Below are 26,662 nucleotides of genomic sequence, written 5' to 3' on the forward strand. Positions count from 1 at the left end.
GGACTCCCGATTTCCTCTCTAGCCCTGAGAACTCCAGGCCCCAGCGCCCCCCGCCCGGCACCTGTCCCTCTAGCCCCTCCCCTGCCGCCTTCCGATTGGCCAAGCGGGCAGCGCCCCCTGGCGGCATCGGGCTCTGATTGGCGGGAAGTTCGCAGCCGCGGCTAGGACTGTGGAGAAAATGAGTCGGCCCCGGGCGGGGGCGGGGGGCGGGGCCGCGCCGAGCCGGACCCGCTGGACAGACGGCCCGCCTGGAGCGGGACTCCACGCCGGACACCATGCGGCGGCCCGGCCCGAGCGGCCGCCGCCCCCTTCTGCTGGTGCTGCTGCTGCCGCTCTTCGCAGCCGCCGCCTCCGCCGCCAGCCCCAGCCCCAGCCCCAGCGAGGCCGTCGAGGTTGCGGGGATCCCGGGCCGCCCGGCCGGGTAAGCCCCGCTGCGACCCCTTCTTCCTTGCGCCCCCTCCACCCGATAAGTCTGGTGGCCCGGAAGCACCAGGACTTGCGGATTTAGGGGAATACGAACCCAGTGCTTCAGGATAGGGATGAAAGAGCCAGAGCCCTTGGATTTATTAGGACCCTCTATTTTGCAAGGGTTAGAATCGGAGAGTACTGAAATTTGAAGGCGAGGGATTCGCCGCTGGTGTGGTAGATGGATAATATGGCCCCAGGGGATTCTAGGGTTTTTTTCGGAGAAGGGTCCCAGTTTATATGGGGATGGGGCTTTGAATTTTCCTACGATGATAGATGGGTGGGGCCCTCCAGCTGCGATGGGGTTCCCCAAGCTTCTTGGGTGCTTAAGGAAGACGAGTATCAGAGGTTATGAAGGGATTCTATGGTGGAGTTGAGATGTCCTGGTTTTCTAGGGTTTGGGAACGCCTGGATGAATTAAAAAGGACCTTTGGATTTTCCTAATGACTTAGCAAGACGTGGACTTCGGGCTTGATGGCGGAGGGGCTTGCAGGGGGGTTGTGCGGAGGGGGTTCCTCAGATTTCAAGAGGGTTGGGGATGCTCTAGTTTCCTAGAATTAGAGGATCTCGGGCTTGAACGAGGGACCAGTGATTTCGCGGCAAGAGATCCAAAATTTCCTATAGATTTGGGGGTTATAGTCAGCCTTCCTGTCTACGGGTGACGAGATCGAAGAAAGCAGCCTGCCCAGCACCCCCGCCCCCCGCCCTGCGGCCCAGCGCTCCGTTACAAAGGCCCCGGGCTCCGCTCCCGCCTCGGTCTCTGCAAATGCGTTTAGTAACCCGAGCCGCGCCGGGGGCGGGGCCGGGAAGGGGTTAACGCGGAGAAAAGGCGGGAGGGATAACGGCAAGATCGGGGGTCCCGGAGGCTCCCATCCGGGCGGTCTCCTCCCTCACTGGGCCCCACCCGTCTGGAAAGAGTCCATGCGCCCGACGTCCCCTTCACAGCATCTCCCCACCGCCCTTCTCTCGGGTCCTGCGCGCGCGTCCTCGTCCCTCGTCCCCCTTAGCCTGGGGATAATGGATTTGTCTGGGGGGCCCGCTGGTTGCGACGCACTTGCGCTGGAGCTGAGGACTCCGCTATCCAGAATCTGAGACCCTCTGGGCGCAGAGATTTCTCGAAGAACGACTCCTTCCTCCTGGTCAGGCGGGAAACTGAGGCCCAAAGACCAAGAGATGCTGGCTCCAGGACACAGCGCGTGGAAGGGCAGGAACGGGCTAGAATTCAGGCCTTGGATTCCCAGTTCTGGGCTGTGGCTCCTTCGGTATCCCCCTCCACCTCAGCACCCTGCTGGACCCACAGTCAAAAGAGGACCTCCCTCCCCAGCTGCTGAGGCCTGTGGAAGTGGCGCCACCTGCCGGCCATGCTCGGGATGACGGCTGAGTCAAGGACAGGGATGTGCGGGGAGGGCGGGGTTGTAGATTCCCAGAAAGTCCGGGCTGGGAAATGCGCTTAGAAATCCTCTTTGCGTCTTTTTTAAAAACCATTTTAAAAAAGACTTTAAAATGTCCTTACCAGTACGACTTTACCACTAAACACTTCAGAAAATAAATAAAAGTAGGCTTGTTGTGGCCTTCATCCCTGGAGAGTCTATGCTAATTTGCCTCCCACTGTTCAGATGGGGAAACTGAGGCATCCAGCGTAGTGCCTCAGATTGATCAAACATCTATTTCGAGTGCTCTCAAGTCTTCTCTTGGCTTGCCCTCCCCTATCCCCTATTGCCCTCCTTTGGGAGTTTTGGAGGAGTAGGGGCCTGAGTAACTTCCACCCCTGTTTATAGTCTTGCTGCTTGTCGGTGCTGCCCAGGCAGATCGCCCAGGAGAAGTCGCTGCCTCAGAGGTGGGTTCTTCTACGTGGGGTATGGGTAGGGAGTGAAAGGGGGTAAGAGCAGAGGGTTCGGGTCTCCCTTCCCCATGCCTCATCCCAGCTGGAATGCCGGATGCACTTGGGGAAAAGAAAGACCCAGTCCCTTCCTTCTCCACTTAGTCCCTGGCTGTCTCCGAAGCCTCCTGCAGGGTCCAGAGCTGCCCGCCCGAAAAGTGCGCAGGCCCTCAGCAGTGCCTGACCCCAGTGTCCCTGGTGCTGCCGAGCCCCAGCCCCAGCGTGAGGAAGAGACAGGTGTCCCTCAACTGGCAGCCACTGACGTGAGTGTGAGATCCCTCCCCTCCCAGATGCTCAGCATCTCCCAACTCCGCCACCCTTCCCCACACATCTTTCTCTCTGCTCCCTGCGTCTCTTCTCCCTTCTTCTCTCCCTGTCTCTCTCTCTCTCTCAACTTGTATCTCTGTTTCTATTTCTCCTTTTCGTGCTTACCCCATTCTCTGTGTCTTTCAGTCTCCATTTCTCTGCCCCTGTCTCCATGCCCTCTCTCTGTATGTGTTCTTTTCCATTTGTCTCTTTTCTCCCATCATTACCTGTCTCTTGTGCTCTGTGTCTCTCTGACTCTCTCTCTTTCTGCCTCTGCCTCTGTCTCTGTCTTCTCTCCTCACTTTCTCTCCCTTTCTCATCTGTTTCTCCCCCCATCTTTGTCTCTGTTTCTCCCCAAGCCTGTGAAGAACGCTCAATGTCTGGTCCCCGGAAAGGGATTGGGGGGTGGGGGTGGGGAGAGCTGCTACTGGGAGATCTCCCGGCACGAAAGGCCCCTTCCAGCTCCGGGAGAGGGGTGGGGGGGGGGAGAGGAGGTATCCGTCTAACCTCGTTTGTCTCCTCTGCCCTCGCCTACCCAGGCTGCAGGAGGCCCGAGCTCTGCTGAGACGAAGGCGGCCCCGCGGGCCGGGGGGCCGGGCACTGCTAAGAAGGAGGCCCCCGCAGCGCGCCCCTGCCGGCCAGGCCCGGGGTAAGAACATCCGCCCTTCCTCTGCCGGGGGGCAGGGAGGTGGGTTCCGGGCCAGATAAAGCCGTCTGGTTCCCACGGTCCAGCCGCCGCCTAGCTGCCCCCCATTGTAGCTCAGCCCCCCGAGCCCCCCAGGACACGGACCCTCTAGGGACCCTGGAGTCCGGCCGCGCGAGGTGAGCCCGGGACAGGACCAGACGCCGGCCAGAGGCGCTGACCCGCGGGGGTGGGGCCGGGAAGCCAGGCGTCCGGGCTCCCTGCGGCCGAAGAGGCGGGCGCTGTCCCGGCAGAGAGCGCAGCCGAACTAGCCCAGACAACAAAAGCGATTGTGCGGGTTGGCGCCTGCCCGGTCACCGAATGCCCAAAATTGCGGGGCGGCTGGGAGCCAAAGGCCTCCCCCTGCTTCCCCGACCCTCCCCCTGCCCTCCTCCCACTCCAGCTCTCGGTCCCTGGGCTAGCACACCCCCTAGTCTCAACCACCCTCTAAAGTCCCCCTCCTGCTGTGGCCTTCAGCCCAGATGTGTCCCCTTCTCCCTAAAGTCTTCCAGATGTGGGCATGCGGCCAGATGTGAGGACCCCCGCCCACAGCCTCAATCCACCGTTTGCTCTTATCCATTCTGACTTCTCCTACCAGGTGTGGGGGGTCCTGGCCAGATGTGACTGTATCCTCAAATGTGCCCCCCCCCGCGTCCTGCCCACAATCCAGACCCCCAATTCCTTCATGTGCCCAGGTGCACCGGCCCTTCTTCTCTCCCCCAGATGTGCCACCTGGCTGCCCAGATGTGCCATGACAGCCCCCTATCCAGATGAAGCCTCTTTCTCTGTGTCTAGGGCGGAGAATCAGCCTTTACCGGCCTCCCCAAATGTGGCCCCCACTACTCTTTCCTCTTTATGGACTCAGCCCTGTCTGGGGGGAAACCGGCCCGCCCCCACCTGTTGCCTTCCCCGCCGCTCCCCTGCTGGCCCCATTCACTTGTTGGTGCGAGGCGGGGACAGACAGGGCGCCCCCCTCCCCCCGGCGAGTCTAGCGCCCAGCCTGCGCGCCTCTGGCTGCGCGCCCAGCCCCACGCGCCCCCGCGCGGCCGCCGGGGAGGGAGTGGTGGGGAGGGGGGGGCCTGAGCGGGGGCGCGGCCGCCCTCCCCCGCAGGCGGGCGGGCGCGGCCGGGCCCCTCGGGCGGGCTGGGGCGGCGGCGCGGCGGAGCGCGGCGCTGCAGCCATGGCGGGCGGCGCGCGGGTGTCGCTAATGGTGCTGCTGGCGCTGCTCGGGCCGCAGCCCGTGCTGGGCCGGCCCCGAGAGCGCCTCCGCGTGCGCTTCACCCCGGCCGTGTGCGGCCTGCGCTGCGTCCATGGGCCCACCGGCTCCCGCTGTACCCCGACCTGCGCGCCCCGCAACGCCACCAGCGTGGACAGCGGCGCGCCCGGCGGGGCGGCCCCGGGGGGACCCGGCTTCCGCGCCTGTGAGTGCGGGGTGGTGGTCCCGAGGGAGGGGCTCCCAGGGGGAGGAGGGTCCCCGGGGATGGGAGAGACAGTCCCCCAGGGAGAGGGAGCCCAGATTCGGTGTGCAGGAGTGCCGGGGAATCCCTGGGGTATCTAAGGAAGGGGACTTAAATTCCTGGCGTTTGGGGTTGAGTCCTGAGGGTCCCGATTTTGCAGGCAATGAGGGTTCTCAGGGACTTGTGGTGTCCCACGTGAGGGGATTGGGGCCGGCTTTCATACCTCTGAGTCAAAGTGGGAGATACAAGAACTGAGGGGCCTGGAGCTTGGGGGAAGGGGGCCCCAATTCTGAGATTGTAAGGAGTCCCTGGAGACCAAGGGAGAGTTTCAGGGCTCCTAGGGGTGTCCCAGTTTCTGTGTCTTGGGTGGGAGGGATTAGGAAAGTCCAGGGTGGGAGTGCCTTTGAGGAGGGGGTTTGGGGTGAGGAAAGTTGATCCCAAGAGCTGAGAGGGAAAGGGTCCCTAGAAGGAGGATCTCTGCAGGCCCTTGAATTGCAAAGGTCGCACGTGGGAGAGAAATCCAGATAGGAAGACTAGGGGAAGGGGCGCCCCCTGGGGGGCAGAGGGGACAGGAGGGTGTGCACCAGGCACTCCTACAGTAGGGACCCCCGCTCAGGTGAGGTGGGGAAGTGAGGTGGGGAGGGCGGGCCACCTGTTGGCCCCAGGGTGCAGGGATGAGTGGGCTCTCCGGGTGGGGGCCTACCTGCCCCCACCCCCAGAGGCCCTCTGGAGTGGGGAGTGGGGGCCCCTGGCTCTGAGAACTCGCCCAGCCTGGCCCCCAGCCAATCCAGCCCTGGCCGGCGTGAGCTCATCTCCCGCCTGAGCCCCCGCCCGCTGCCACTCCCTCCCTTCTCCTCTCTCTCCCTCCTTCCTACACTCCCTCCCGGCCCAGCCCCAACGCGCCCGTGCCAGGCGCCGTGCCCAGGCGGGTGCCAAGCCCCTGGAGGCACAGGAGGGGCATGTGAAGGGGGGCTGACCCCGGCAGGACCCCGATGTCCTCATATCCTTATTCCTCCAGAGGTGTGCGTGGGGCATGGAGTTGGCAGTGCCCATGTATTGACCCATACAGGGTGTGGGAGCCCCAAGGGAGCTGGGTGGGGGAGCCGGCATTCAGACCGAGAAAAGGTGGAGAAATGCCCGTGGGGGCTGGGAAATGCCCTGAGACCTAGCTGGATTCCTGTGACCGCCAGCAGAGACCCTTCCTATTTTGGAATCATGATTCCTAGTTAAGCCTCTCCTGCTACTCAATTAAGGACCCTTATTAGGGCACTCTGGAGTCCTGGCCTGACTCCCTTAAGTGGGGGAGCCCAGAATCTCAGCCTTCAGACCCTAAGCCTCCTCCCCACCCCTATCAACAGACTCCAGAGACCAGCCCCTCCAGTAAAGTTCCCTCCCATTCTTCTGATGTAATCCCCCCAAACTGTGCCCCTCACCAGAGAGCTCTGTAGTATTGTCCCTCAGCTACTCCTCCCTACTTCCCAGAGAAACCCCAGATTACAAACGCCATACAGTGATAACTGCACTCCCTAGCTGAATTCTCTTTCCTCAAAAGACTACCATTCTCTTACAGTTCCAACTGAGTGCTGTCAGATTCCTGATTCCTAGCTTTCCAAACCCTGCTTTTCCAGCTGACCCCCTCCCCAGGAACTTCTGATCCATCTATCTTCACAGAACCCCAGAGCTGGTCTTGATCAGCTGATTGTCACAAGAAGACTCTCCAGACACTGTGCTCCCCCTACACAGCCATTAATCCAAAGACTTGGGCACCTAATCCCTTAGCTGGGGGGTGATGGGGGGAGCCACAGTATCTTAGAATCTTCCCAGACAATTGAGGCTCTTGTGTGCTGGGGACTCCCAGGGAATCCCATGTCTCCATGTAAACCCTGTTCTCAGCACCCTCAACTTAGCTGTCCCCTAGAAGGCACTAGAGTCCTGTTTTCTAGGTAACTCTCCCCAAAAGAATTTAACAGACTTCTAATGAAAGGACGCTTCGGTTTCCTCTGAGCTAGGCTCTCTTTCCATTCTAGAAACCTTGAGCTATCTTTGAATCCCAGAGTACTGCACTCTATCTGATCTCCTTCCAGGAGTCCAGTCTCTTTACCCTTCTAAATAGAAGGGGCTTCCTCTATGCTTTCCCTCTCTCCAGTGTGTGGCTCAGAATCCCACACACGCCTTCCTGGACGGCCCCAGCCGCCTGCCCCCTTCCTCCCTCCTCACAGCTGTCTCCAGCTGTTCTCTGCAGCCCCGGGGGAGAAGGGGAGGGGGTGCCCTCGCAGGATACGTCCGGCCTTCTTTGGCTCAGAGGGCTCGGGGCTCCCCAAGGGTCCGGAATGCGGAGCCGCCGCCCTACCCCCGCCGCACCCCTCTCTTTGTTTACCCCGCCGCACAGCTGGCAGTGCCCCGCCCAGAGGTGGCCAGGGGCCCAGCGAGGGCGTGCAGAGGGAAGAGGAGGCGCGTCCCCGTCGCGGCCCCGCCCCGGGGCTACAGGAGGCGGGAAGGCAGAGCTAGAACTCTGCAGCCAGAGCCGGAGGGGACGTGGGCGGAGACAAAGCGCGGTGGGTGGGGCTAGGACGTCCCATTAGCCAAGGAGGTGGGGCGGGAGGAGCGTGAGCCAAAGAGCCTGGGGAAATCGGCGTGAGAAAAGGAAGGTGGGCGGGGCTAAAGGCAGCAGGTTAAACACCTTGACAGGTGAGGTTTAGAATCCCGCGGATAGAAGGTAATGTGGGCGAGTAGTTTAGAAGGGGACGCACAACCAGTGGGCGGAGCTTGTGTGTCGTGGCTGCGGCCAGACGGAATGTGCGTGTGCCTAGAATGGTAAAGAGACAGGGTTGGGAGAGGGGAATGGTGCTGGGGGTGTGTGTGTGTGTGTGTGTGTGTGTGACCAAAATGTCGATTTAGTCAATGGAAGACACCAGTGCCGGGTCTGCGCAGCTAAAGACCCAGCCAGATTATTAGATGGGCGGGGCTAACTGCTAAGAAAAGAACGACAGTGGTCGGGCTTGAGCCAATGGGCGGGGACAGCGCTGTCTCGGTGGGCCTGGAACGCCTGGACTCGGCCTCAAAGTGGGACTGGAGAGGAAGGGCGGAGTGACCTGAAAGTGAATGAAGAGCCGGAGGGCATAGTGAGCTGACCCAGTGGGCGGAGGTATACCCGAGGGCTGTAGGACTGGACCCAGCCAGTGCAGGTGGCCAGGGCTAGTGAGGGTGACACGAGATAGCTGAAGGCGGAGCGACTTACAACGAGGTGATACTTAGAGTCTAACATTAGGGCCTGAGCTAGCCTCTCTCCCCCCCCCCCCAGTCCTGTGTCCCTTGATCTGTCACAACGGCGGTGTGTGCGTGAAGCCTGACCGCTGCCTCTGTCCCCCGGACTTCGCTGGCAAGTTCTGCCAGCTGCATTCCTCGGGCGCCCGGCCACCGGCCCCGGCCATGCCGGGCCTCACCCGCTCGGTGTACACCATGCCACTGGCCAACCACCGCGACGACGAGCACGGTGAGGAGAGCGAGGCCGGGGTCCTGTCTAACTCATCTGCCCACTATCTCGCCGTTTCTCTGACCCTCATCTTTCCTGCCTTCCCCTGAGTATCCTTCTCCAGCGCGCCCTTCCCCCCATTCCTAGTCCCAGTCCGTAAGAACCCGTGGAGACGACCCTTTGCCCTGCCGTGCCTCCCTCCAGGCGTGGCGTCCATGGTGAGCGTCCACGTGGAGCACCCGCAGGAGGCGTCCGTGGTGGTACACCAGGTGGAGCGTGTGTCCGGCTCTTGGGAGGAGGCGGACGCCGAGGCGGTGGCACGGGCGGAGGCGGCGGCGCGGGCGGAGGCGGCGGCTCCCTACACCGTGCTGGCACAGAGCGCGCCGCGCGAGGACAGCTATTCCGATGCCTCCGGCTTCGGTTACTGCTTTCGGGAGCTGCGCGGAGGCGAAGTGAGACGAGGCGGGTGGCGAGGGGCCCGGAGCGCGCGGCCACGCGGGGGCGCGCTCACCCAACACTTTTCCACAGTGTGCGTCCCCGCTGCCCGGGCTCCGGACTCAGGAGGTGTGCTGCAGAGGGGCAGGCTTGGCCTGGGGCGTTCACGACTGTCAGTCATGCTCGGAGCACTTGGGTAAGCCCCTGGACGTCCCTGAGGTGCTCGGAGCTGGGGAGAGGTGATAACCCCGTGGCTCCCGGTACCCTGCCCACAGACAAACCGTGTTCACAAAATCTAGCCACACCTACCCAGTTGTGGGGATCATTTCCAGTCTAGATCTATCCATACCGCTCTGGGACCGCCCGCTCCACTTTCTGACTTTGGCTACTCTGTTCTCATCCCACCTTTATGCCACGGCCCCCACTCACGCATTTCTGGAACCTCCCACGTTGCCTTCTGTCCCATTGCCTACCTAAGGCTCACACTGCACTCAAGCCACACTTAACATCTTTTAATCCCTCCCATCTCTTTTGTCCCCGTCCATCTATTTTCGCTCCGCTCGCCCCGGCCCACCCCTCTCTCTCTCCACAGGGATTTCTGGCAGAGTGGGCACCCCAGATGGACCGTGTCCAACAGGCTTTGAAAGGGTTAATGGGTCCTGCCAAGGTGAGCGGGGGCGGGGCAGGGGGTAGTAGTGGGAAGGGCTTGGCTGTATGAGCTGGGCCGGCTGGGAGCTCATCCCTGACGCCCCTGAGACCACTCACTGCGTTCCTCGCAGATGTGGATGAGTGCGCGACCCGCGGGCGCTGCCAGCACGGGGAGTGTGCGAACACGCACGGCGGGTACACGTGCGTGTGCCCGGACGGCTTCCTGCACGACTCATCCCGCAGCAGCTGCATCTGTGAGCCACCAGGAGGGGGCTGAGGCTGGATCCCACGTCTGTCCTCCCAGCCCCCAGACCCATTCCAGAGCATCCCTGGGCCTTAATTCCCTTAGACTACCTAGATCCTCCCAGACTCCCGCCAAGCACTCTTGTTAGATTCCCCTCGGGACGTCTCAGACTCTTACACATCCCCAGACTACCTAGACCTTCAGCCCCTCTAAGAACCCTTCAAATCTTTAGGTCTGTATCCCTTCAGATCTTCAGATTTTCTTAGCTTTTCTCAGGCCCCGAAGCCTTTCATCTCCCTCCACTACCAGACCTTCTGCAGACCCCGAGATCCTTCTCAGATTCCCTTATTCCTTCCTCAGGCTCCAAACCTTCCTCCAGACCCCTCACCTCTCCTTCAGACCCTCTCAGACCTCTTCTGAATGGCCTTTACACCCACCAAACCTTCCCGGGGACCATCCTCCTGTCTCCCAGATCCCCTAGTTCCTCTACACTCCCAAGCCTGCCCTGAATAATTTTCTCCCCAACCCCCAGCCCAGCACGTGATTTCAGAGGCCAAAGGGCCCTGCTTCCGTGTGCTCCGCGACGGTGGCTGCTCGCTGCCCATTCTGCGCAACATCACCAAGCAGATCTGCTGCTGTAGCCGCGTGGGCAAAGCCTGGGGTCGAGGCTGCCAGCTCTGTCCACCCTTCGGTTCAGGTGAGTGCCTCCCGCCTGGCCAATCTCTAGACTTGACTACAGGGTGCCCACTCTAGGCCCCGTCCCCGGGGCCCTCAATCCGGATTGGGCCCTAGCCTTGGCCACGCCCCCAGCCCCTGAGATCCTCAGACTGGACTCCAGGCCGGGGCCCCACCTCACCCACCCCGAGTCGTTGAGTCGTCGCCAGCCTTTACTATGCCTAGCCTTTTAGATACGCTGTTTGCCCAACCTTGTCCCCAAGATTTGGCCAAGTCCGAGTTCCTGAGACCCTGCCTTCAGCCTAGGCTCCTTCTTGGGCCCCACCCCAGACACCCCCTTTCCTGAGACATTTCCCCAGCAGTCTAGCTTCTGCCTAAAACCAGACCTTGCAACAGACTAAACCAGATCCCATCCTCAACCCTTGTCCCTGTCCCTATCCCAAATAAGGAAAAACACCCCTGGTCCCACACTTAGCCTCTGGGATGTCCCATTCTTTGGCCAGGCTACTACCCCAAACCAGCATCCAGCCCAAACCCCTGACCAACACCCAAAACCAAGCCCTGCCCCCAGTCAAAGCCAGATTCTAGACTCCTCTCATTCCCTCCTGCTTTCACATTCTCTCTCTCCCCCTCCCTTTCTTGTTTCCAGAGGGTTTTCGGGAGATCTGCCCTGCTGGCCCTGGCTACCACTACTCAGCCTCTGACCTCCGCTACAACACCAGACCCCTGGGCCAGGAGCCACCCCGAGTGTCCCTCAGCCACCGGGCTCCACCCTCCACTCCTAGGCCACCCACAGGTGAGCTGGTTTCTGGGGGAGGAGATGCCATCTCCAAGGGGCTGCCCCAGCCTCATAAGGAAAAAAGGAGAGGGGGGACATCCAAATTCAGGTCTCCATTCACTGATACCCCTTCTTTGTCAGGCTTTCTGCCCACCCACCGTCCAGAACCCCCACCTGAGCCCAGGCCTGGCCCTGAGCTTCCCCCGCCCAGCATCCCTGCCTGGTCTGGTCCTGAGATCCCTGAATCAGGTGCAGTAGAGGGAATCGAGGGCATTGATGGGGGTATTACAGGTGGGGATTTTAGGGGGGAGCTCCAAGGTGAAGATCTCAGGATAGGGATGTTACAGCCAGAGGAGTTAAGGAATGGGTGGGAAAAGAGAAAGGTTTGGAGAGTCAAGTGTTGGGTAACATTAGGAGCTGGTGTCGGACAGGCCTGGGTTCAAGATCTCTGTCAACTGGGTAAGGCATTTAACCTCTCTGAGCCTCAGTTTCCTTATCTGTAAAGTGAGGATCATTGTGAGGATTCATTGAACTGTCTCTGAAGAGTTGGCCACGTAGTAAGTGCCCAGTTAACGTTAGACAATCACTTTTCACGCAGAGGGCACTAAGAACGTATCTCGGGCAGAGGGTTGGAAAGCAAAATATCAGAAGTGGAGACTTCGGGGTGGCAATAAAGGGAATTTGGGAGAGAATCTGATGAGAACGTCCATAATAAAGGAGAGGAGGCTCAGAAGCACAAGACTGGGCTTGGGGAGGTACATCCATGAGGATGTCTCAGGCAAAGGATCTGAGGGGAGTGTACTGGGATGAAGGGGACAAAAGATTTAGAGGTGGGGGAACCCTGGCTGTCTGGCCTCCCCAGGTCCCTCTGTGGGCGTGTGTCAGCGCAACCCCCAGGTCTGCGGCCCGGGACGCTGCATCCCGCGGCCCAGTGGCTACACCTGCGCCTGCGACTCTGGCTTCCGGCTCAGCCCGCAGGGCACACACTGCGTCGGTGAGCCTGGCAGTGGGGGTGGACGGAGGCGGGGCGGGGGGGCTCTGCCAGTCACCTCCTGACCAGCCCCCTCCCTGCCCTCAGACGTGGACGAGTGTCGCCGTGTGCCCCCGCCCTGTGCCCCCGGGCGCTGTGAAAACACGCCAGGCAGCTTCCATTGCGTGTGCGGCCAGGGCTACCGAGCGGGCCCGCGGGGGACGGAGTGCCTGGGTGAGAAATCCGCCAGCCCAGCTCCAGGCCCCATCCTGTCCCCGTCGCCCTCCAGCAGTTCCCGCCCTCCCGCGCTTCCCCACGCCTCTGCTCCCGCCCCCCGATCGGCTCCCGCTTTCCCTTCCGCCCCACGCTGCCTCTTCGGCACGCAGCCGGCTCTTCCCGTCGGGGCCGGTCCCTGCTGTACCACGGCTTCTCTCCGGGACCAGGTCCGGCTGCGCTCCTCCCCGGCCCCGCCCCCTCCATATTCCGGACTGGCTCCCGCCCTCCGCCGGGCCCAACCCTGCCCTACGCCGGCCTCAATCTATCACCTGACCACGACCCCCGATTCCCACCCTGCCGCACCCGTGCCCCGCCCGTCCTCACCCCGTCCCGGCCCTCTCCTCGCTCCTGCCTTCCCTTTGTTCGGTCCCCATAGCCGCCCTTCCTGCCCTGGCCCTGCCCACGTCCTGCCCTCCCCAGATTGCCCCCCTCTCCGTTCCTCTCTCCGCCTCTGCCCTGGCCGTGTCCCCAGTCGTCGTCTGGTCCTCTCCTCTCACCTGCCCTCTTCCCTCCCTCCCCGGGCTCTCCCGCTGCCCCTGGCTCCCGCCCCAGTGTGGCCCTGGCCCAAGTTTGGCTCCGCCCCTGCCCTCTCCACCTCCCATCCTCCCTGAGCCCTCTGAGGGCGGGCGTGGGGGGAGTGAGGGGGAGTGTCTGCCCCAGTCTCAACCTCCGGGTTGGTGCCTGCAGACGTGGACGAGTGCCACCGTGTGCCACCGCCGTGTGACCGCGGGCGCTGCGAGAACACGCCAGGCAGCTTCCTATGCGTGTGCCCCGCTGGGTACCAGGCTGCTCCCCACGAAGCCGGCTGCCAGGGTGAGGAACTGGGAGGGACAGAGGGGAAGGGGTGTGGGGGGAAGGGTACAGCGGCAGTGATGAGGGATGGAGAAACTGAGCAATGAGGTAGGGGGAGGATGATTGCTGGGGTGGGGGGTGGCAGGTTCTAAGAGCCGGTAGGCAGCCTTGACGGCTGTAGAGACACAGTGACATGGGGATGGAGAGGCCAGGTGTTTGAAAACAGAAAAGCTGAGTCATGGAAGATGGAGAAGCAGAGGGATGGAGGATGGAGGTGTCAGTTATGGGGGAAGGGGGTAGAGTTATTGAGAACAGTGCAGAAAGAGGCCAATTGATGGGGACTAGAGTTCTTGGAGGCCGACTGGAAGCTTAGGGATTGAAAAGGTAGGGGGATGGAGGATGGAGGATGGAGAATTTGAATAATGGGGAACAGGGGGTTAGAATGAGGCAGACAAGGAGGTAGAAGGATGGAGAGGGGAAAGTGAAAGTGATGGAGGTCAGGGAGGCCAAGCGGAGTGCAGGGGTGTGGGGGGCATAAAGGTGTGACTCTGGGCCCCTTGCCCCGCGCAGATGTGGACGAGTGCACGCAGAGCCCGGGCCTTTGTGGCAGAGGGGTCTGTGAGAACCTGTCCGGCTCTTTCCGCTGTGTTTGCCCGGCTGGCTTCCGGGGTTCGGCGTGTGAAGAAGATGTGGATGAGTGCGCCCAAGAGCCACCGCCCTGCGGGCCAGGCCGCTGTGACAACACGGTGGGCTCCTTCCACTGTGCCTGCCCGGCTGGCTTCCGCTCTCGAGGGCCAGGGGCCCCATGCCAAGGTGAGGGTGTGCAGTCCAAGCCCATTCCACCCCCATTGGCTGTGGGTACTGGAGAGAGACATGGTTGGGGGGCAGAGAGACAGGGTGATGGGGCTTGGTGAGGGAGAGCAGGGGCAGAGAGGAGTGGAGGTGCTGAGAGGGTGGGGAGGGTCTGAACCCAGCGTCTTCTCCCCTTTCACCAAATATGAGGGTGCTCTCCATTCCTCCTCCCTTTTGGAATGATACTCTTGGCTCGTGGGAACCCTGGGGAGGGGGCCACACCCTGAGGTGGGGAGGGCAGCTGCGGGAGGTGGTGCCCTAGCTTCACCGTGGCAGCTGGAGAGACCATCAGTGGGGCACCAGGGAAGGAGTCTGTCCTCCTGGGAGGTGGAATGAGCCTGGGCAAAGTCCAAGAGACTGCCTCCAGACTGGAATGTTGGGGTGGCTGGTGATAGCAGTGGGATGGTTGGGTCCAGGCCCCTCTCTCAGCCCCACCGGTTCCCTCTGCCCCAGATGTGGACGAGTGTGCCCGCAGCCCCCCACCCTGCGCCTATGGCCGGTGTGAGAACACGGAAGGCTCCTTCCAGTGTGTCTGCCCCACGGGCTTCCAACCCAACACTGCCGGCTCCGAGTGCGAGGGTGAGGCCGGGGAGGGAGGGAGGAGTGTGGATGGGTGAGGGGGGCTCTGGGCTGCTCCTTCAAGGCCACCTTCTCCCCTGCTCCCCAGATGTGGATGAGTGTGAGAATCACCTGGCCTGTCCTGGGCAGGAGTGTGTGAACTCACCCGGCTCCTTCCAGTGCAGGGCCTGTCCTGCTGGCCACCACCTGCACCACGGCCGATGTACTGGTGAGACCAAGCCCTGGTTATGACCTTAGACCTGCATCATGACCCTCGATGTGGCCCACAACCTCCTGACCTGGACCTCAGTCCCCTGGACCCCCAGAGTCTGACTGTGACTCTTGACTTAGACTATAGTCCCCTGACCCATATTGCAATTCCTGATCTGGACCATGAACCTTTACCCTGAACGTGACATCTGATTCTGTGACCCATGAACCCTTAACTTGGCTGTGACATTTGACCCTAACCATTACCCCTGCTGATAAACCCTCACTACAACCCTGATGGCAGTTGTAACCCTTCTGATCCTGACTGTCCCTTGACCCTGAATGTGACCTGTGACCCCTGAACCTGACTGTAATATTTGACCTAGCCATATCTCCTGCCATAACCCCTGATTCTCTGTGACCTTTGATCCTGTCTCTCACTGTCCCTGCCCATTCTGAGAATACCTTCCCTGGGGCCCGATTCGGTTCATGATCCCTGACCTGACCCCTGGACCCTGACTCTTACCCCTGATCCGAATTGGTCTCATATGCCAGTCACTGACTCTGACCCTTGATTCAGCAGAATGCCATCCAATGATCCTGGTTTATAATACCTGGTTTCTTGCCCTAATTAATTTCTGACCCCAGTCCTAATCCAGAGTCCCTTCACTGACTCCAGGATCCCAGCACAGGGAGTTCCCAGAAATCTGGGGACCCCCAAGGACACCCAATTATGGTCCCTAGAATCAGGGAATCTTGGTCTCTGCCACCCACTTCTGCCACATATCCAACCCGAGACACTACCCACCAACTTCTCCAGACCCCTCTGCCCCAAGGGAATCCTTCCAGGGTCTCTAGACCAGGACCCTTTCTGAAAGCCGCGTTCCCACAGATGTGGACGAGTGCAGTTCGGGTGCCTCCTGCGGCCCCCACGGCCATTGCACCAACACTGAGGGCTCCTTCCGCTGCAGCTGCGCGCCCGGCTACCGGGCGCCCTCGGGTCGGCCTGGGCCCTGCGCAGGTGGGCAGGGGCGGAGGGGGGGCGAAGGCGGGGAGGGGCCGGGGAACCTGGGAACCCCTTAGTCTGGGTTCCTGGGCAAAGGCTGTTGGGGAGATGGAAACTGGACTAACAGGCTGCGGGTGGGGCTTGCCGGTGGAGTTGCTCCTTGGGCGACGACCCCATCTGTCCCGTACCCTAGACGTGAACGAGTGCCTCGAGGGCGACTTCTGTTTCCCCCACGGCGAGTGCCTCAACACCGACGGCTCCTTTGCCTGCACTTGCGCCCCTGGCTACCGGCCCGGACCCCGCGGAGCCTCTTGCCTCGGTCAGTACCCAAGCTGGGCCTGGACCGGGAAAGGGGGGGCTTACACCAAGAAAATCAGGACTAAGAGAGGGAGGAAGGCGGAGTCTGAATTTTTGGACTGAGGTCTCAAATCATCAAAGTCAAAGCAGCTATCGTGGAGCTTCCAGGCGGCGGCCAGGGAGGGGCGGGCTTTGGAGGGGAAAGGGCGGAGTCTGGATAAGTTGCGCCTTGATTGGAAAGGGCGGGGCCTGAACCCGTCGGAGGGGTGGCGCTTGCGGGGAAAGGAGGAGCCTAAGGCTGGCGGGGGGGAAAAGTGTGGGAGACCTCAGCCAGAGGGGCGGGGCAAGGGCGGCCGAGGGGCCTGGCCTAGAATGCTAAGCAGCGGAGGTGGGCCGCGGTTGTCCCGCAGACGTGGACGAGTGCAGCGAGGAAGACCTCTGCCAGAGCGGCATCTGTACCAATACCGACGGCTCCTTCGAGTGTGTCTGTCCTCCCGGACATCGTGCCGGCCCAGACCTCGCCTCCTGCCTCGGTGAGAGGCGCCTCCCCGGCCCGATCCCTGCCCCTCTGGCTCCCCTTCTGTCGTATCCGTCTCCCCTCCGCTGCTTTTTCCCTTCCTCCCCCTTTTGACTCTCCACTCCCTTTTATGACTCCCTCACCTGCTCTGCTTTGCCTCCCAGCCTCCCCTGCTTCCCCCATTTCACTGCTCTGTCTTCTTCCTCAGACGTGGACGAATGTCGGGAGCGGGGCCCGGCCCTGTGCGGGTCCCAGCGTTGTGAGAATTCCCCGGGCTCCTACCGCTGTGTCCGGGACTGCGACCCTGGCTACCACGCGGGCCCTGAGGGCACCTGTGATGGTGAGACTTCTCTCCTTCCCCACCCCTGCCCCTAGGACAAGTCGCTGGAGTCAGCTCCCTTGGGGACTGAGGAGGAGAACCTGCCTTCCAGGCTTGAGGGGAGGGAAGGAGCCCCCAACCAATGCACTAAACCGTGTCCCCACCTCTGTGGTGGAAATAAGCCACCAGTGTGCCCTTGAATTTTCTCATGGAGGTGAGGTGTGAGGATTTGGAGAGCACATGAAATTACTGTGGGCTGGTTATCTTGGGCTCTCTGGCTGCCAGACCTCTGATCCATGGAAGCCTAGTTGCAGGGGACCTCATTCACTAATTCCACAAGAATTCATTAAGCACCTACTGTGTGCCAGACCCTGGAGGTGCAATAGGCAATGAATCCAGCAAAGTCTCTGCCCTCATGGAGATGAAGGGGAAAAGTTGGGGGGGGGGGAGATAGACAGTAAATAGGCAAGTAGATTCAAGGTTCATTCAGCAAACAGTTTGGGGCACCTACTGTGTGTCAGGCACAGTTCTACACCCTGGGGATGCAGGGGGGAACAAGACAGACACAGGTCCCTGTATTGTGGAGTTTATAGTCTAGGGAGGTGACAGTTGGCATGCCAAGAGATACATGGATAACATAAGATCAAGTTTAAGAAGGAAAATAGAGCAGGATAACTGGACAGAGATGAAAGGATGGTGGGGGAAGGGGCTTGACCTAGACACTTGAGTGAAATGAGAGAGGGAGCCATGCAGATAGCCAAGGGAAGAGTGTTCCCGACAGAAGGAACAGCAAGTGTGAAGCCCCTGAGGTGGGACCATGTTCGGGCTGTGTGAGAAATGGCAGTGAGACCTTAAGAGTCTCAACACTTTAGAAGCTCAGACTCCTCGAATACCAGATTTATAGACTTCTCAGTCACGGGAACTGGGAGCAGCACCGGGAACTTGTGAATCCAGTCCTGTGACTCCCCTCCCCTCCCCCACCCCGCTCTTTTCCGCAGATGTGGATGAGTGCCAAGAATATGGCTCAGCGATTTGTGGAGCCCAGCGCTGTGAGAACACCCCTGGCTCCTACCGCTGCACACCGGCCTGTGACCCTGGCTATCAGCCCACGCCAGGGGGCGGATGCCAGGGTAGGTGTCCGCCCAGCTTTGGGTGAGATGTGGAGGGGAGGGAAGGTCCAGTAAGGGCCTGACTGTCTGGTGGTTGCAGATGTGGACGAATGCCGGAATCAGTCCTTCTGCGGGGCCCACGCCGTGTGCCAGAACCTGCCCGGCTCCTTCCAGTGCCTCTGTGACCAGGGATACGAGGGGGCCAGGGACGGGCGTCACTGCGTGGGTACGGGGCTCCTGGGGGTGGCTGGGGCCAGAGGTGGGGGGGGGGGTCGGTCAGGCCCTGCTCCTCTCCACAGACCTGAACAGATGTGAGTTCACATTCGCTGTGAGCAAATACAAACACACACACATTGGGCCTGTTTAGCTTAGACCTTGGACTCCACATAGTTTCCGTATCAGTCAGGACTGCTTCGGTTACAAGCAACAGTAAACCCTATTCATTCAGATCTTGTTTTGGGAGGGCTTAAAAAAAATACATGCATAAAGTGTGTAAAACACACACTGATCTTTTTTTTTAATGCACACTCAAGTGCACATAAACATTTTCTTTTTTCCCAACGTTTTGTGAGGAAAATGTCTAAACGTACAGAAAATTGAAAGACCTGTAGAATGAACGTCCACATACCCATGATCTATATTCCATTATTCTTTTATTATACTTGCTGTCTCACCTATCTGTCCGTAATCCACCTTATCTCTGGGATCAGTTTAAAATTGCAAACATCAGTACACTTCTCCCTAAATTCTTCAGTATGCATAGCATTAACCAGAGTCCAGTAGGTGTTTCCAGATATTTCCATTTGAGGTTCAATTTACATAGAGTGAGCTGCATGAATCTTAGTGATATATATATATATATATATATATACACACACATATGTATATATATATAATATAAAATATAAAATTATATATATATAAAATATAACTACATATAATATATATTTTATATATAAAAATATATAATATATATAAATATATAGAGAGAGTGAGCTGCATGAATCTTAGATATATATAAATTATATAAAATATAAAATTTTATATATACAATATATATAAATATATATTATATATAAAATATATATAATATATAAATTGTATAAAATATAAAATAAAAAATATATATAAATTTTTTAAAAGTAGGCTCCACGCCCAGTGTGAAGCCCAAGATGGGGCTTGAACTCATGACCCTGAGATCAAGACCTGAGCTGAAATCAAGAATTGGGCACATAACCGACTGAGCCACCCAGGCGCCCCAGTTAGATATTCTTTAAATTTTGACAAATGCAAACACAACAGGCTTTATTTCTTTGAGAATAATTAAAACGGTGAAATCCTGGAAAATGCTTGAACTTGAGGCACACCGGATCTAGGGCTTCTAACAAGGCTAGCTGTCTCCCCCCCTCAGCTCTGCTTTCCTCTGTTGTATTTATAATCAGGCAGACTCTTCACAATGACAAAAAAGGCCCTAGCACCTCCAGGCTTACATCCTCAGCTTGGCAAGCCTAGAGTTCAATTCGCTTGCTATTTCTAGCAAAAGTTCCAGGACTGGCTTTGACTGGCCCAGCTTGGTCACCACCCATCTCTCTGAACCAGAGAAATGTAGTAATCTGGTTGGCGGTGCCTGGGCCTTGTGTCTACTTGGAGTAGATTTAATCCTATGTAAAAATACATGAGTTGAAATGGAGGAGGCTCCCAAGGGAAATTCAGGGCTTGTCCCCAAAAGATAACTGAATGATGGGGTCTGGGTGATTAAAAATACCCGTTATATTTGGGTATTTCAGACTTTCAGACCTTTGGAATCACAGATGTTTACAACCATTGACTCTCCCTCCCTTTTGTCTCATGCTCACAGACGTGAATGAATGTGAAACACTACAGGGTGTGTGTGGAGCTGCCCTGTGTGAGAATGTCGAAGGCTCCTTCCTCTGTGTCTGTCCCACCAGCCCTGAGGAGTTTGACCCCATGACTGGACGTTGTGTTCCCCCACGAACTTCTGCTGGTAAGACTGATGTGTCTATTTAACTGATGGCCGCAGGGCTCACAGAAAAATATGTGGACTAACCATTCTAGGCATGGACGGCTGCCATCAGTTAAATGTTGTTGTTTTAAATAACAATAAAAAATTCAGAACACATGGGTTAACATGGGTGGGGGGAATTGGTGTCAGCCCTGTCCCTGACTCTACTAGATTCCTTCATTCAACAAATGTTCCCAGGGCATCCACTGTGTTTAGGCCCTATTCTAGGTCCCAAGGACACAGAGACCACTCTGTCTTTAAAGGGGCTTACAGTCCAGAGGGGGCAGGCAGAGATATCACCAGTGACAACCGGAGAAATCTGAGCTGGAAGGAGGAAGCCTGGGCCAAAGGGAACAAGGCTGTGATGGGGCAAGGCTAGGGGATTGTGGGAATCCAGAGGAGGTGCCTACCCCAGCCTGAGAGAAAAGTTAGAGCTTCCTATAGGCAGGGAGGTCTGAACTGAGAGCAGTAGGATGAGTAGAAATAAGCCAGGTGAAATGGGTGGGGGAGGGCATTCTGGGCAGAGGGTACAGCAAGGGCAAAGTCCTGGCAAGGCGACAGAGGACCTGACATGTTTGAGGAACAAAAATAAGTTCAGGGTGGCAGTCTGTACAGGCCAGGGACGGGGTGGGGAGGAATGAGGCCGAAGGAGGGTGCAGTGCCAGGTTGCACCAGTTTACTGTCTGCGGGAGGCTGGCCTTCTCTGAGGGTACTGGGCACCGTGGAAGGGTTTTGAGTGGGAGAGGGGTATCACCGGATTTTAAAGCCTCCCTCCAGCTGCCATATGGAGGACTGGAGCGGGTGACACTAGGGGCTGGGAGCCTAGGGAGCAGGCTGGGTCAGGGACCTGGGCAGGAGAGGACAGGACTGGACCAAGGCAGCGGTCGTGGGAGAGGAGGGGAGGGAGGGTGGCAGAAGGCGAAAGGCCAGTAGACAGGCTGTGGGCTGCCTGGTGGAGGGGGGAGATGTGTCCAGGCCCAAGCCGAGGTTTGGGACGACTCCGAGGCCAGTTTAGGACGCACTGGATGTGAGGACCCAGGAGGTATCCAGGAGGCCAGAGAACGCCCCCCCCCCCCCCCCAAACTGCATCTGGGACATGGACCAGACACCTGGGAAGGTGTGAACTGGGGAGACAGGAGATGGAAAAATGACAGGGGGTCAGAATGAGAGAGATGAGGACAGATGGGGAGAGGTGTGGAGTCTGGGTCTGCCTCAGTTTCCTCATCTATAACATAGGGGTGGGAGGCTCAGCCCACACCGGGCTAAATTAGCCCTTTGCTTCCCTAGGCACATTCCCAGGCTCACAGCCCCAGGCACCTGCCAGCCCGGGTGTGCCTGCCCGGCCACCTCCGCCATCCCCACCCCGCCGGCCCAGCCCGCCCAGGCAGGGCCCTGTGGGCAGCGGGCGCCGGGAGTGCTACTTTGACACGGCGGCTCCGGATGCCTGTGACAACATCCTGGCGCGGAATGTGACGTGGCAAGAGTGCTGCTGCACAGTGGGCGAGGGCTGGGGCAGCGGCTGCCGCATCCAGCAGTGCCCCAGCACCGAGACAGGTGGGCGGGCAGGGCCTATGGGGTGGGCGAGGGCCGAGGGTTTGGGTAGAGAGGGGGGATAGGACTGGGACAGCAGACACATCTGGACATGGGCTGGGGTACTGGGAAGTATAAGGGCAAGGGTGAGCTGCCAGCCAGGTGGGCATGAGGCTGAGAGGTGGGCACAAAGGCAGGGGGCCTGAAAACCTGGGTGATGAAGGGTGGCCCGGGGTGGGGGGGGAAGAGTAAGTCCAGGGCCCAGGGCAGGGGCCGGGTCGAGGGTGTCTGGGCTCAGCTTTGTGTCTGTGTGCAGCCGAGTACCAGTCACTGTGCCCCCATGGCCGGGGCTACCTGGCACCGAGCGGAGACCTGAGCCTCCGGAGGGGTAAGGCCAGACTTCAAGCCCCACTTCCCCTCAGCCCCCAGGCCCCGCTCCTCTCACCCTCTCGGTCTGTTTACCTATATCTCTCACCCTGTTTCTCCGCTCTGTCTCTCTACCTCCACCCTTCCCTCTCTACCTCTGGGTCTCTGTCGCCACCTTTCGGCCCCTGTCTTCCCTGGTCAAGCCTCGGAGCCACACATTCCCCCATCCAGCCCATCCAGCCGCCCCACACCCTGGCCCGCCCCTCTCTTGCTTGGTGTGGGGCGCGCCTCTGACCATCCTTCCCGCAGACGTGGACGAGTGCCAGCTTTTCCGAGACCAGGTGTGCAAGAGCGGCGTGTGCGTGAACACGGCCCCAGGCTACTCGTGTTATTGCAGCAACGGCTACTACTACCATGCCCAGCGACTGGAGTGCGTTGGTATGAGGCCCTCCTCCTTCCTGCTCCCCACCCTCCCCAACCCTTGACCCCGCCAGCCCCTCTCTGGAACGTGGCCATCGCCAGCAGGAAGTCCTTCCTGGAGTCTAGACTCCATCCATCACTTCAACGCGCTGGGAAGTGGGAAAGGATACACGGCTGCTTCCTAACGACTCCCTCCACGCCTCCCTAGATAATGACGAGTGCGCGGACGAGGAGCCGGCGTGTGAGGGCGGCAGCTGCGTCAACACCGTGGGTTCTTATCACTGCACGTGCGAGCCCCCGCTGGTGCTGGACGGCTCCCGGCGCCGCTGCGTCTCCAACGAGAGCCAGAGCCTCGGTAGCCCCGCCCCCTTCCCCCGGCCCCGCCTCACGCCCGCGCCGGGCCCCGCCCCCGGGCCCGATCACGCCCCCTCACCCCCCATTTCGTCGCGGTGCGGGATACTCACAGGCGGGCTGGCCTGGTGTCCAACGTTCTCCGGAAAGCGAATGTTCCAGAGGCGCCTGCCACTTGCTGGTCGGGTGTACCTGCACGTTGCTTATCGCCTCTGGGCCTCGGCTTCCTTTCGGCACCCTGGGTGTGCTGGCGATTGCCTCTGCCTTACGGGGTGGCTGTGCGGAATTTTATTTCAGGACCGTTATGGGACCTGGTCTTACTAAGTGCTAAAGCCATAATTCCTATTATGGTTTCCCTGTGTGTCTCTGTCTCTTTCCACCTCTCTGGGCTTTCTGGAATTTCTGCCACTCTCTGGGTCTAAGTCTGTTTCTTTTCGTCTCTCTCTCTCTGCATCTTTGCTTTCTTGTTTTTCTTGGAGGCTCTGACCCTTGGGATGTGTTTGTCTCTATCTCTTGGGGTCCTTTCTTTTTGCCCACTGACCCAAACTCTCTTCTTCCACTGCCTCATGCCAGACTAAGCCTACACTCACCTGGAGCTACCTCAGGGGGCCTCTGGGAAGCAGATCACAGCTGAGGAGACGCATCTGGTGTTAGGCACTGGGTGGCTGGGCTGCTCCAAGCATTGGGGAGGACCTGATCCCACCTGTCCCATCCTGATGCACGCTGTCTCTGCCCTCAGATGACAACTTGGGAGTGTGCTGGCAGGAAGTGGGAGCTGACCTCGTGTGTAGTCGCCCTCGGCTGGACCGCCAGGCCACCTACACAGAGTGCTGCTGCCTCTACGGCGAAGCCTGGGGCATGGACTGTGCCCTCTGCCCCGCCCAGGACTCAGGTACCGCCACTGCCTGGGCCACACTCAGAGGCCAAGACAGCCCATGAGACCCCTCCTCCCAAATCCTGTACCCTTAGACCTCAAAAGCACGTGCTCAGAACCCCCTGTCCTGGCCCACAGACCTCCAAGTCCCAGTGTATTGGACACTCACTTCTAGGTGCCTAAGACCCCAGCACACAACCCCAGAGATCCCCAAAGCTTGGCTCTTAAAAGCCCCGCATCCCCCAATCCTTAGCCCTTGGGAACTCAACCCCAGGCCCAAAACCCTGGTCCTTGGTCCTCAGGCCTCCAGGTGCCCTGGCTCAGATCCCCTCCAATGCATCCTGGGCCCGCAGGCCCCCCAGTAGCAGTCCGTGGGACTCCCCAGCTCTGGTCCCTAAAATACTCCCATCTTATTTCTCTAGGCCCCTAGTCCAAGATCCCATGGGTCCCCCAAATTCCAGCACTTGGACCCTGATTCCTAGCAGCAGTACTTAGAACTCTTGATCTCAGCACTTTGGAATCCCAGTCTCAGCCCTCAGCCCCCTAATCCTGGCTCCAGAAACCCCAATCCTGACCCTGTGATCCCAGCCCCCTCCTTGGAAGCCCCTCCGCTGCCTCGGCCCAAGGCCCTCCTCACTCCTCTGGGCTCCTCTTTCCATGCCGGGGACATGAGGCCAGCAAGGACTAACCATGAGGCTCGGCTCCTGTTCACAGATGACTTTGAGGCCCTGTGCAATGTGCTGCGTCCGCCTGCATACGGTCCCCCGCGGCCAGGTGGCTTTGGACTCCCTTACGAATATGGCCCTGACCTAGGTCCACCCTACCAGGGCCTTCCCTATGGGCCCGAATTGTACTCGCCACCCGTGCTCCCCTACGACCCCTACCCACCTCCTCCTGGGCCCTTCGCCCGCCGGGAGGCCCCGTACGGAGCACCACCCTTCGACATGCCAGACTTTGAGGACGACGGCGGCCCCTACAGTGAATCTGAGGCTGCCGCGCCACCTGGCCCAGGCAGCCGCTGGCGCTATCGGTCCCGCGACACCCGTGGCTCCTTCCCAGAGCCTGAGGAGTCACCTGAAGGTGGAGGCTATCCTGGTGAGCACCGCGGGTGAGGGATGGAGACAGATGAGGAGTCAGGGGTGCAGAGAGATGGAGACAGGGAAGAGGGAGCAAGAGAGGGTGAGATCCAGAAACAAAGAGAACCCGGGGCGGGGGGGGGGTGTTTATTGGCTCAGAGAGATGGGGAAACACAGATGCAGTCGGAGAGAGCGACGGAGAGCAGTGATGAAGAGGGACAGAAACACACCTGCAGACCAAGAAAGTGAGGAGGACAGGGGGAGAGCAAAGCGAGGGAAACCGGGCCCCACAGCGCCCCCCGCAACCCCGGAGCCAGACTCACAGTTTAGAAGAGGATACCCGGCCAGGGGCGCGGCTCCACGTTGGAGGTTCAAGGGATGGAAGGCTGAGACCCCGCGTTCTCCGCAGGCACCTTGTCTGGGCCCTACGAGGGATTGGAGGCAGAGGAGTGCGGGATCTTGGATGGCTGCGCCCACGGCCGCTGCGTGCGCGTCCCCGAGGGCTTCACCTGCGACTGCTTCAGTGGCTACCGGCTGGACATGACCCGCATGGCCTGCGTCGGTGAGGGGCGGCCAGGACCAGCCTGTGCCGGGAGAGGGTGGAAGCTGGGGAGGGGGGGGGATGTCAGGAACATCAGGGGGTCCAGCCAGACCAGAGGGAGCAGGAAGGAACTCCTGCACAGGGATGGGGCTTGCCAGCAGAAGGTGAGGTCAGGCTGCGAGGACCTCAGGGACCTGGCCTGGGCTTGAAGCAGGATCGAGGAACCCTGTAGAATCCCGCAGGTGTGATGTCTAAGGACTCCCAGTGCTGCCTGGGGCAATTTGCTCCACCGCTTTGGAGAGCTTCGGTCTTCTCGTCTGTAGAATGGCAATATGAATCATGGCTGCCTAGTATAGGCAGCAGTAAAGCAAAGTGGTTACAGTCCAGGACTGGGGGGGATATCGGACAGACCTCAGGCTCAGTCTAGCAACGTGCCGTGCGACCCTGGACAGGTCATTGGCCCTTTAGTTTTTCCCATCCCAAAAAGGAGCATAGTTGTAGAACCTATTTCATTGAGTTGTGACCATCAACTGATTTACAATGACCCTGAGCCCTATGTGTAAACCAAGGCTCAGGAACGAGAGCTGAGTTTCCGAAGGACTCACCCAAGAAATAGCAGGGGCCTGGGCCCTCAGAGACCCTGAGAGCTGGTCTGAGAACTCGCTGGGCAGAATGGGGGCTTGTTGTGTGATATTGGGCAAGGAGCTTCCCCAGGCAGGGCCTCGGCTTGCTCATGTGTAAACGGGATCACGGTACCTACCTCATAGGGTTATTAGGAGGATAAATACACGTAATGTGCTTTAAACAGTGTCTGATATAGAGTAAGCATTGGTCGTTGTGGTATCATTATCAGTATATTTTCCTAACAAAAACCTAGTGACCTAGGGGCTACCATCCCCATCTCACAGAACACAAAGCTGAGGCACAGAGAGGTTAACCGCCTGCCCAGGCTCACACAGCCAGCAGGTGGTAGTGGCTGGATTCGACTCCAAGTAGGAGGCTCAGCATTCGCACCCCTTTGCCCCAGGAGCCCCAGGGGCCAGACAAGCGGGCTCCGGGGTCCCCAGGCCTGAGCAGCGCTCCCTGTACCTCTCTCTGCAGACATCAACGAGTGTGATGAGGCCGAGGCGGCCTCCCCGCTCTGCGTCAATGCACGCTGCGTCAACACCGATGGCTCCTTCCGCTGTATCTGCCGCCCTGGATTCGCACCCTCGCACCAGCCGCACCACTGCACGCCCGCCAGGCCGCGGGCCTGAGCCTCGGAGGCCCCAGGCTCTTTGCTCTGCGCCTGCGCACGTGCGTCTCTGCCGTGCACCCTCCCGCCCGCTTATGCGCATGAGCAGTGGGTGCCTGACGGGTGACAGAGGAGGGACGCACGAAGCGCGAACCGATGGAAGGAGGGATGCCATTCACTGCTCCTGCCACTCTCAGCCCCTCCTACCGACGCTGCGGGACCCCGGGACTAGCCCACGGGCCCCTTCACGTTCCCTCTCCTTTTTATAAAAAATTTCAATTAAAAAACACCTATTTTGTA

At 59.4% G+C, this 26,662-nt stretch overlaps 1 protein-coding gene across 6 annotated transcripts; it reads left to right on the forward strand.

Moving 5' to 3' along the window:
- The first annotated feature begins 254 nt into the window (after positions 1-254).
- On the forward strand, positions 255-26,662 carry LTBP4 (latent transforming growth factor beta binding protein 4). Of its 6 annotated transcripts, XM_045785056.2 has the most exons (33): positions 255-421; positions 2,244-2,302; positions 2,469-2,607; positions 3,190-3,299; positions 8,091-8,282; positions 8,466-8,713; positions 8,790-8,892; positions 9,289-9,363; positions 9,476-9,598; positions 10,121-10,285; positions 10,913-11,059; positions 11,183-11,290; positions 11,904-12,035; positions 12,120-12,245; positions 12,975-13,100; positions 13,650-13,892; positions 14,385-14,510; positions 14,599-14,718; positions 15,592-15,720; positions 15,899-16,024; positions 16,413-16,535; positions 16,728-16,859; positions 17,837-17,968; positions 18,048-18,173; positions 19,806-19,952; positions 21,258-21,524; positions 21,817-21,888; positions 22,176-22,304; positions 22,495-22,641; positions 23,377-23,529; positions 24,226-24,606; positions 24,997-25,149; positions 26,230-26,662. In XM_045785056.2, exons 1-33 carry the CDS (start codon positions 276-278, stop codon positions 26,382-26,384), a joined length of 4,860 nt encoding a protein of 1,619 aa, XP_045641012.2. In that variant the 5' UTR covers positions 255-275; the 3' UTR covers positions 26,385-26,662. The 6 variants fall into 6 exon arrangements, with proteins under 6 accessions (XP_045641012.2, XP_087726923.1, XP_087726926.1 ...); XM_087870797.1 differs by having other exon boundaries at positions 10,913-11,290; XM_087870800.1 differs by lacking the exon at positions 18,048-18,173.

Source organism: Ursus americanus, chromosome 21 (genome assembly GCF_024610735.1).
Source record: "Ursus americanus isolate L20-20 chromosome 21, mUrsAme1.1.p, whole genome shotgun sequence".
In the NCBI taxonomy this organism is placed as follows: domain Eukaryota; kingdom Metazoa; phylum Chordata; class Mammalia; order Carnivora; family Ursidae; genus Ursus; species Ursus americanus.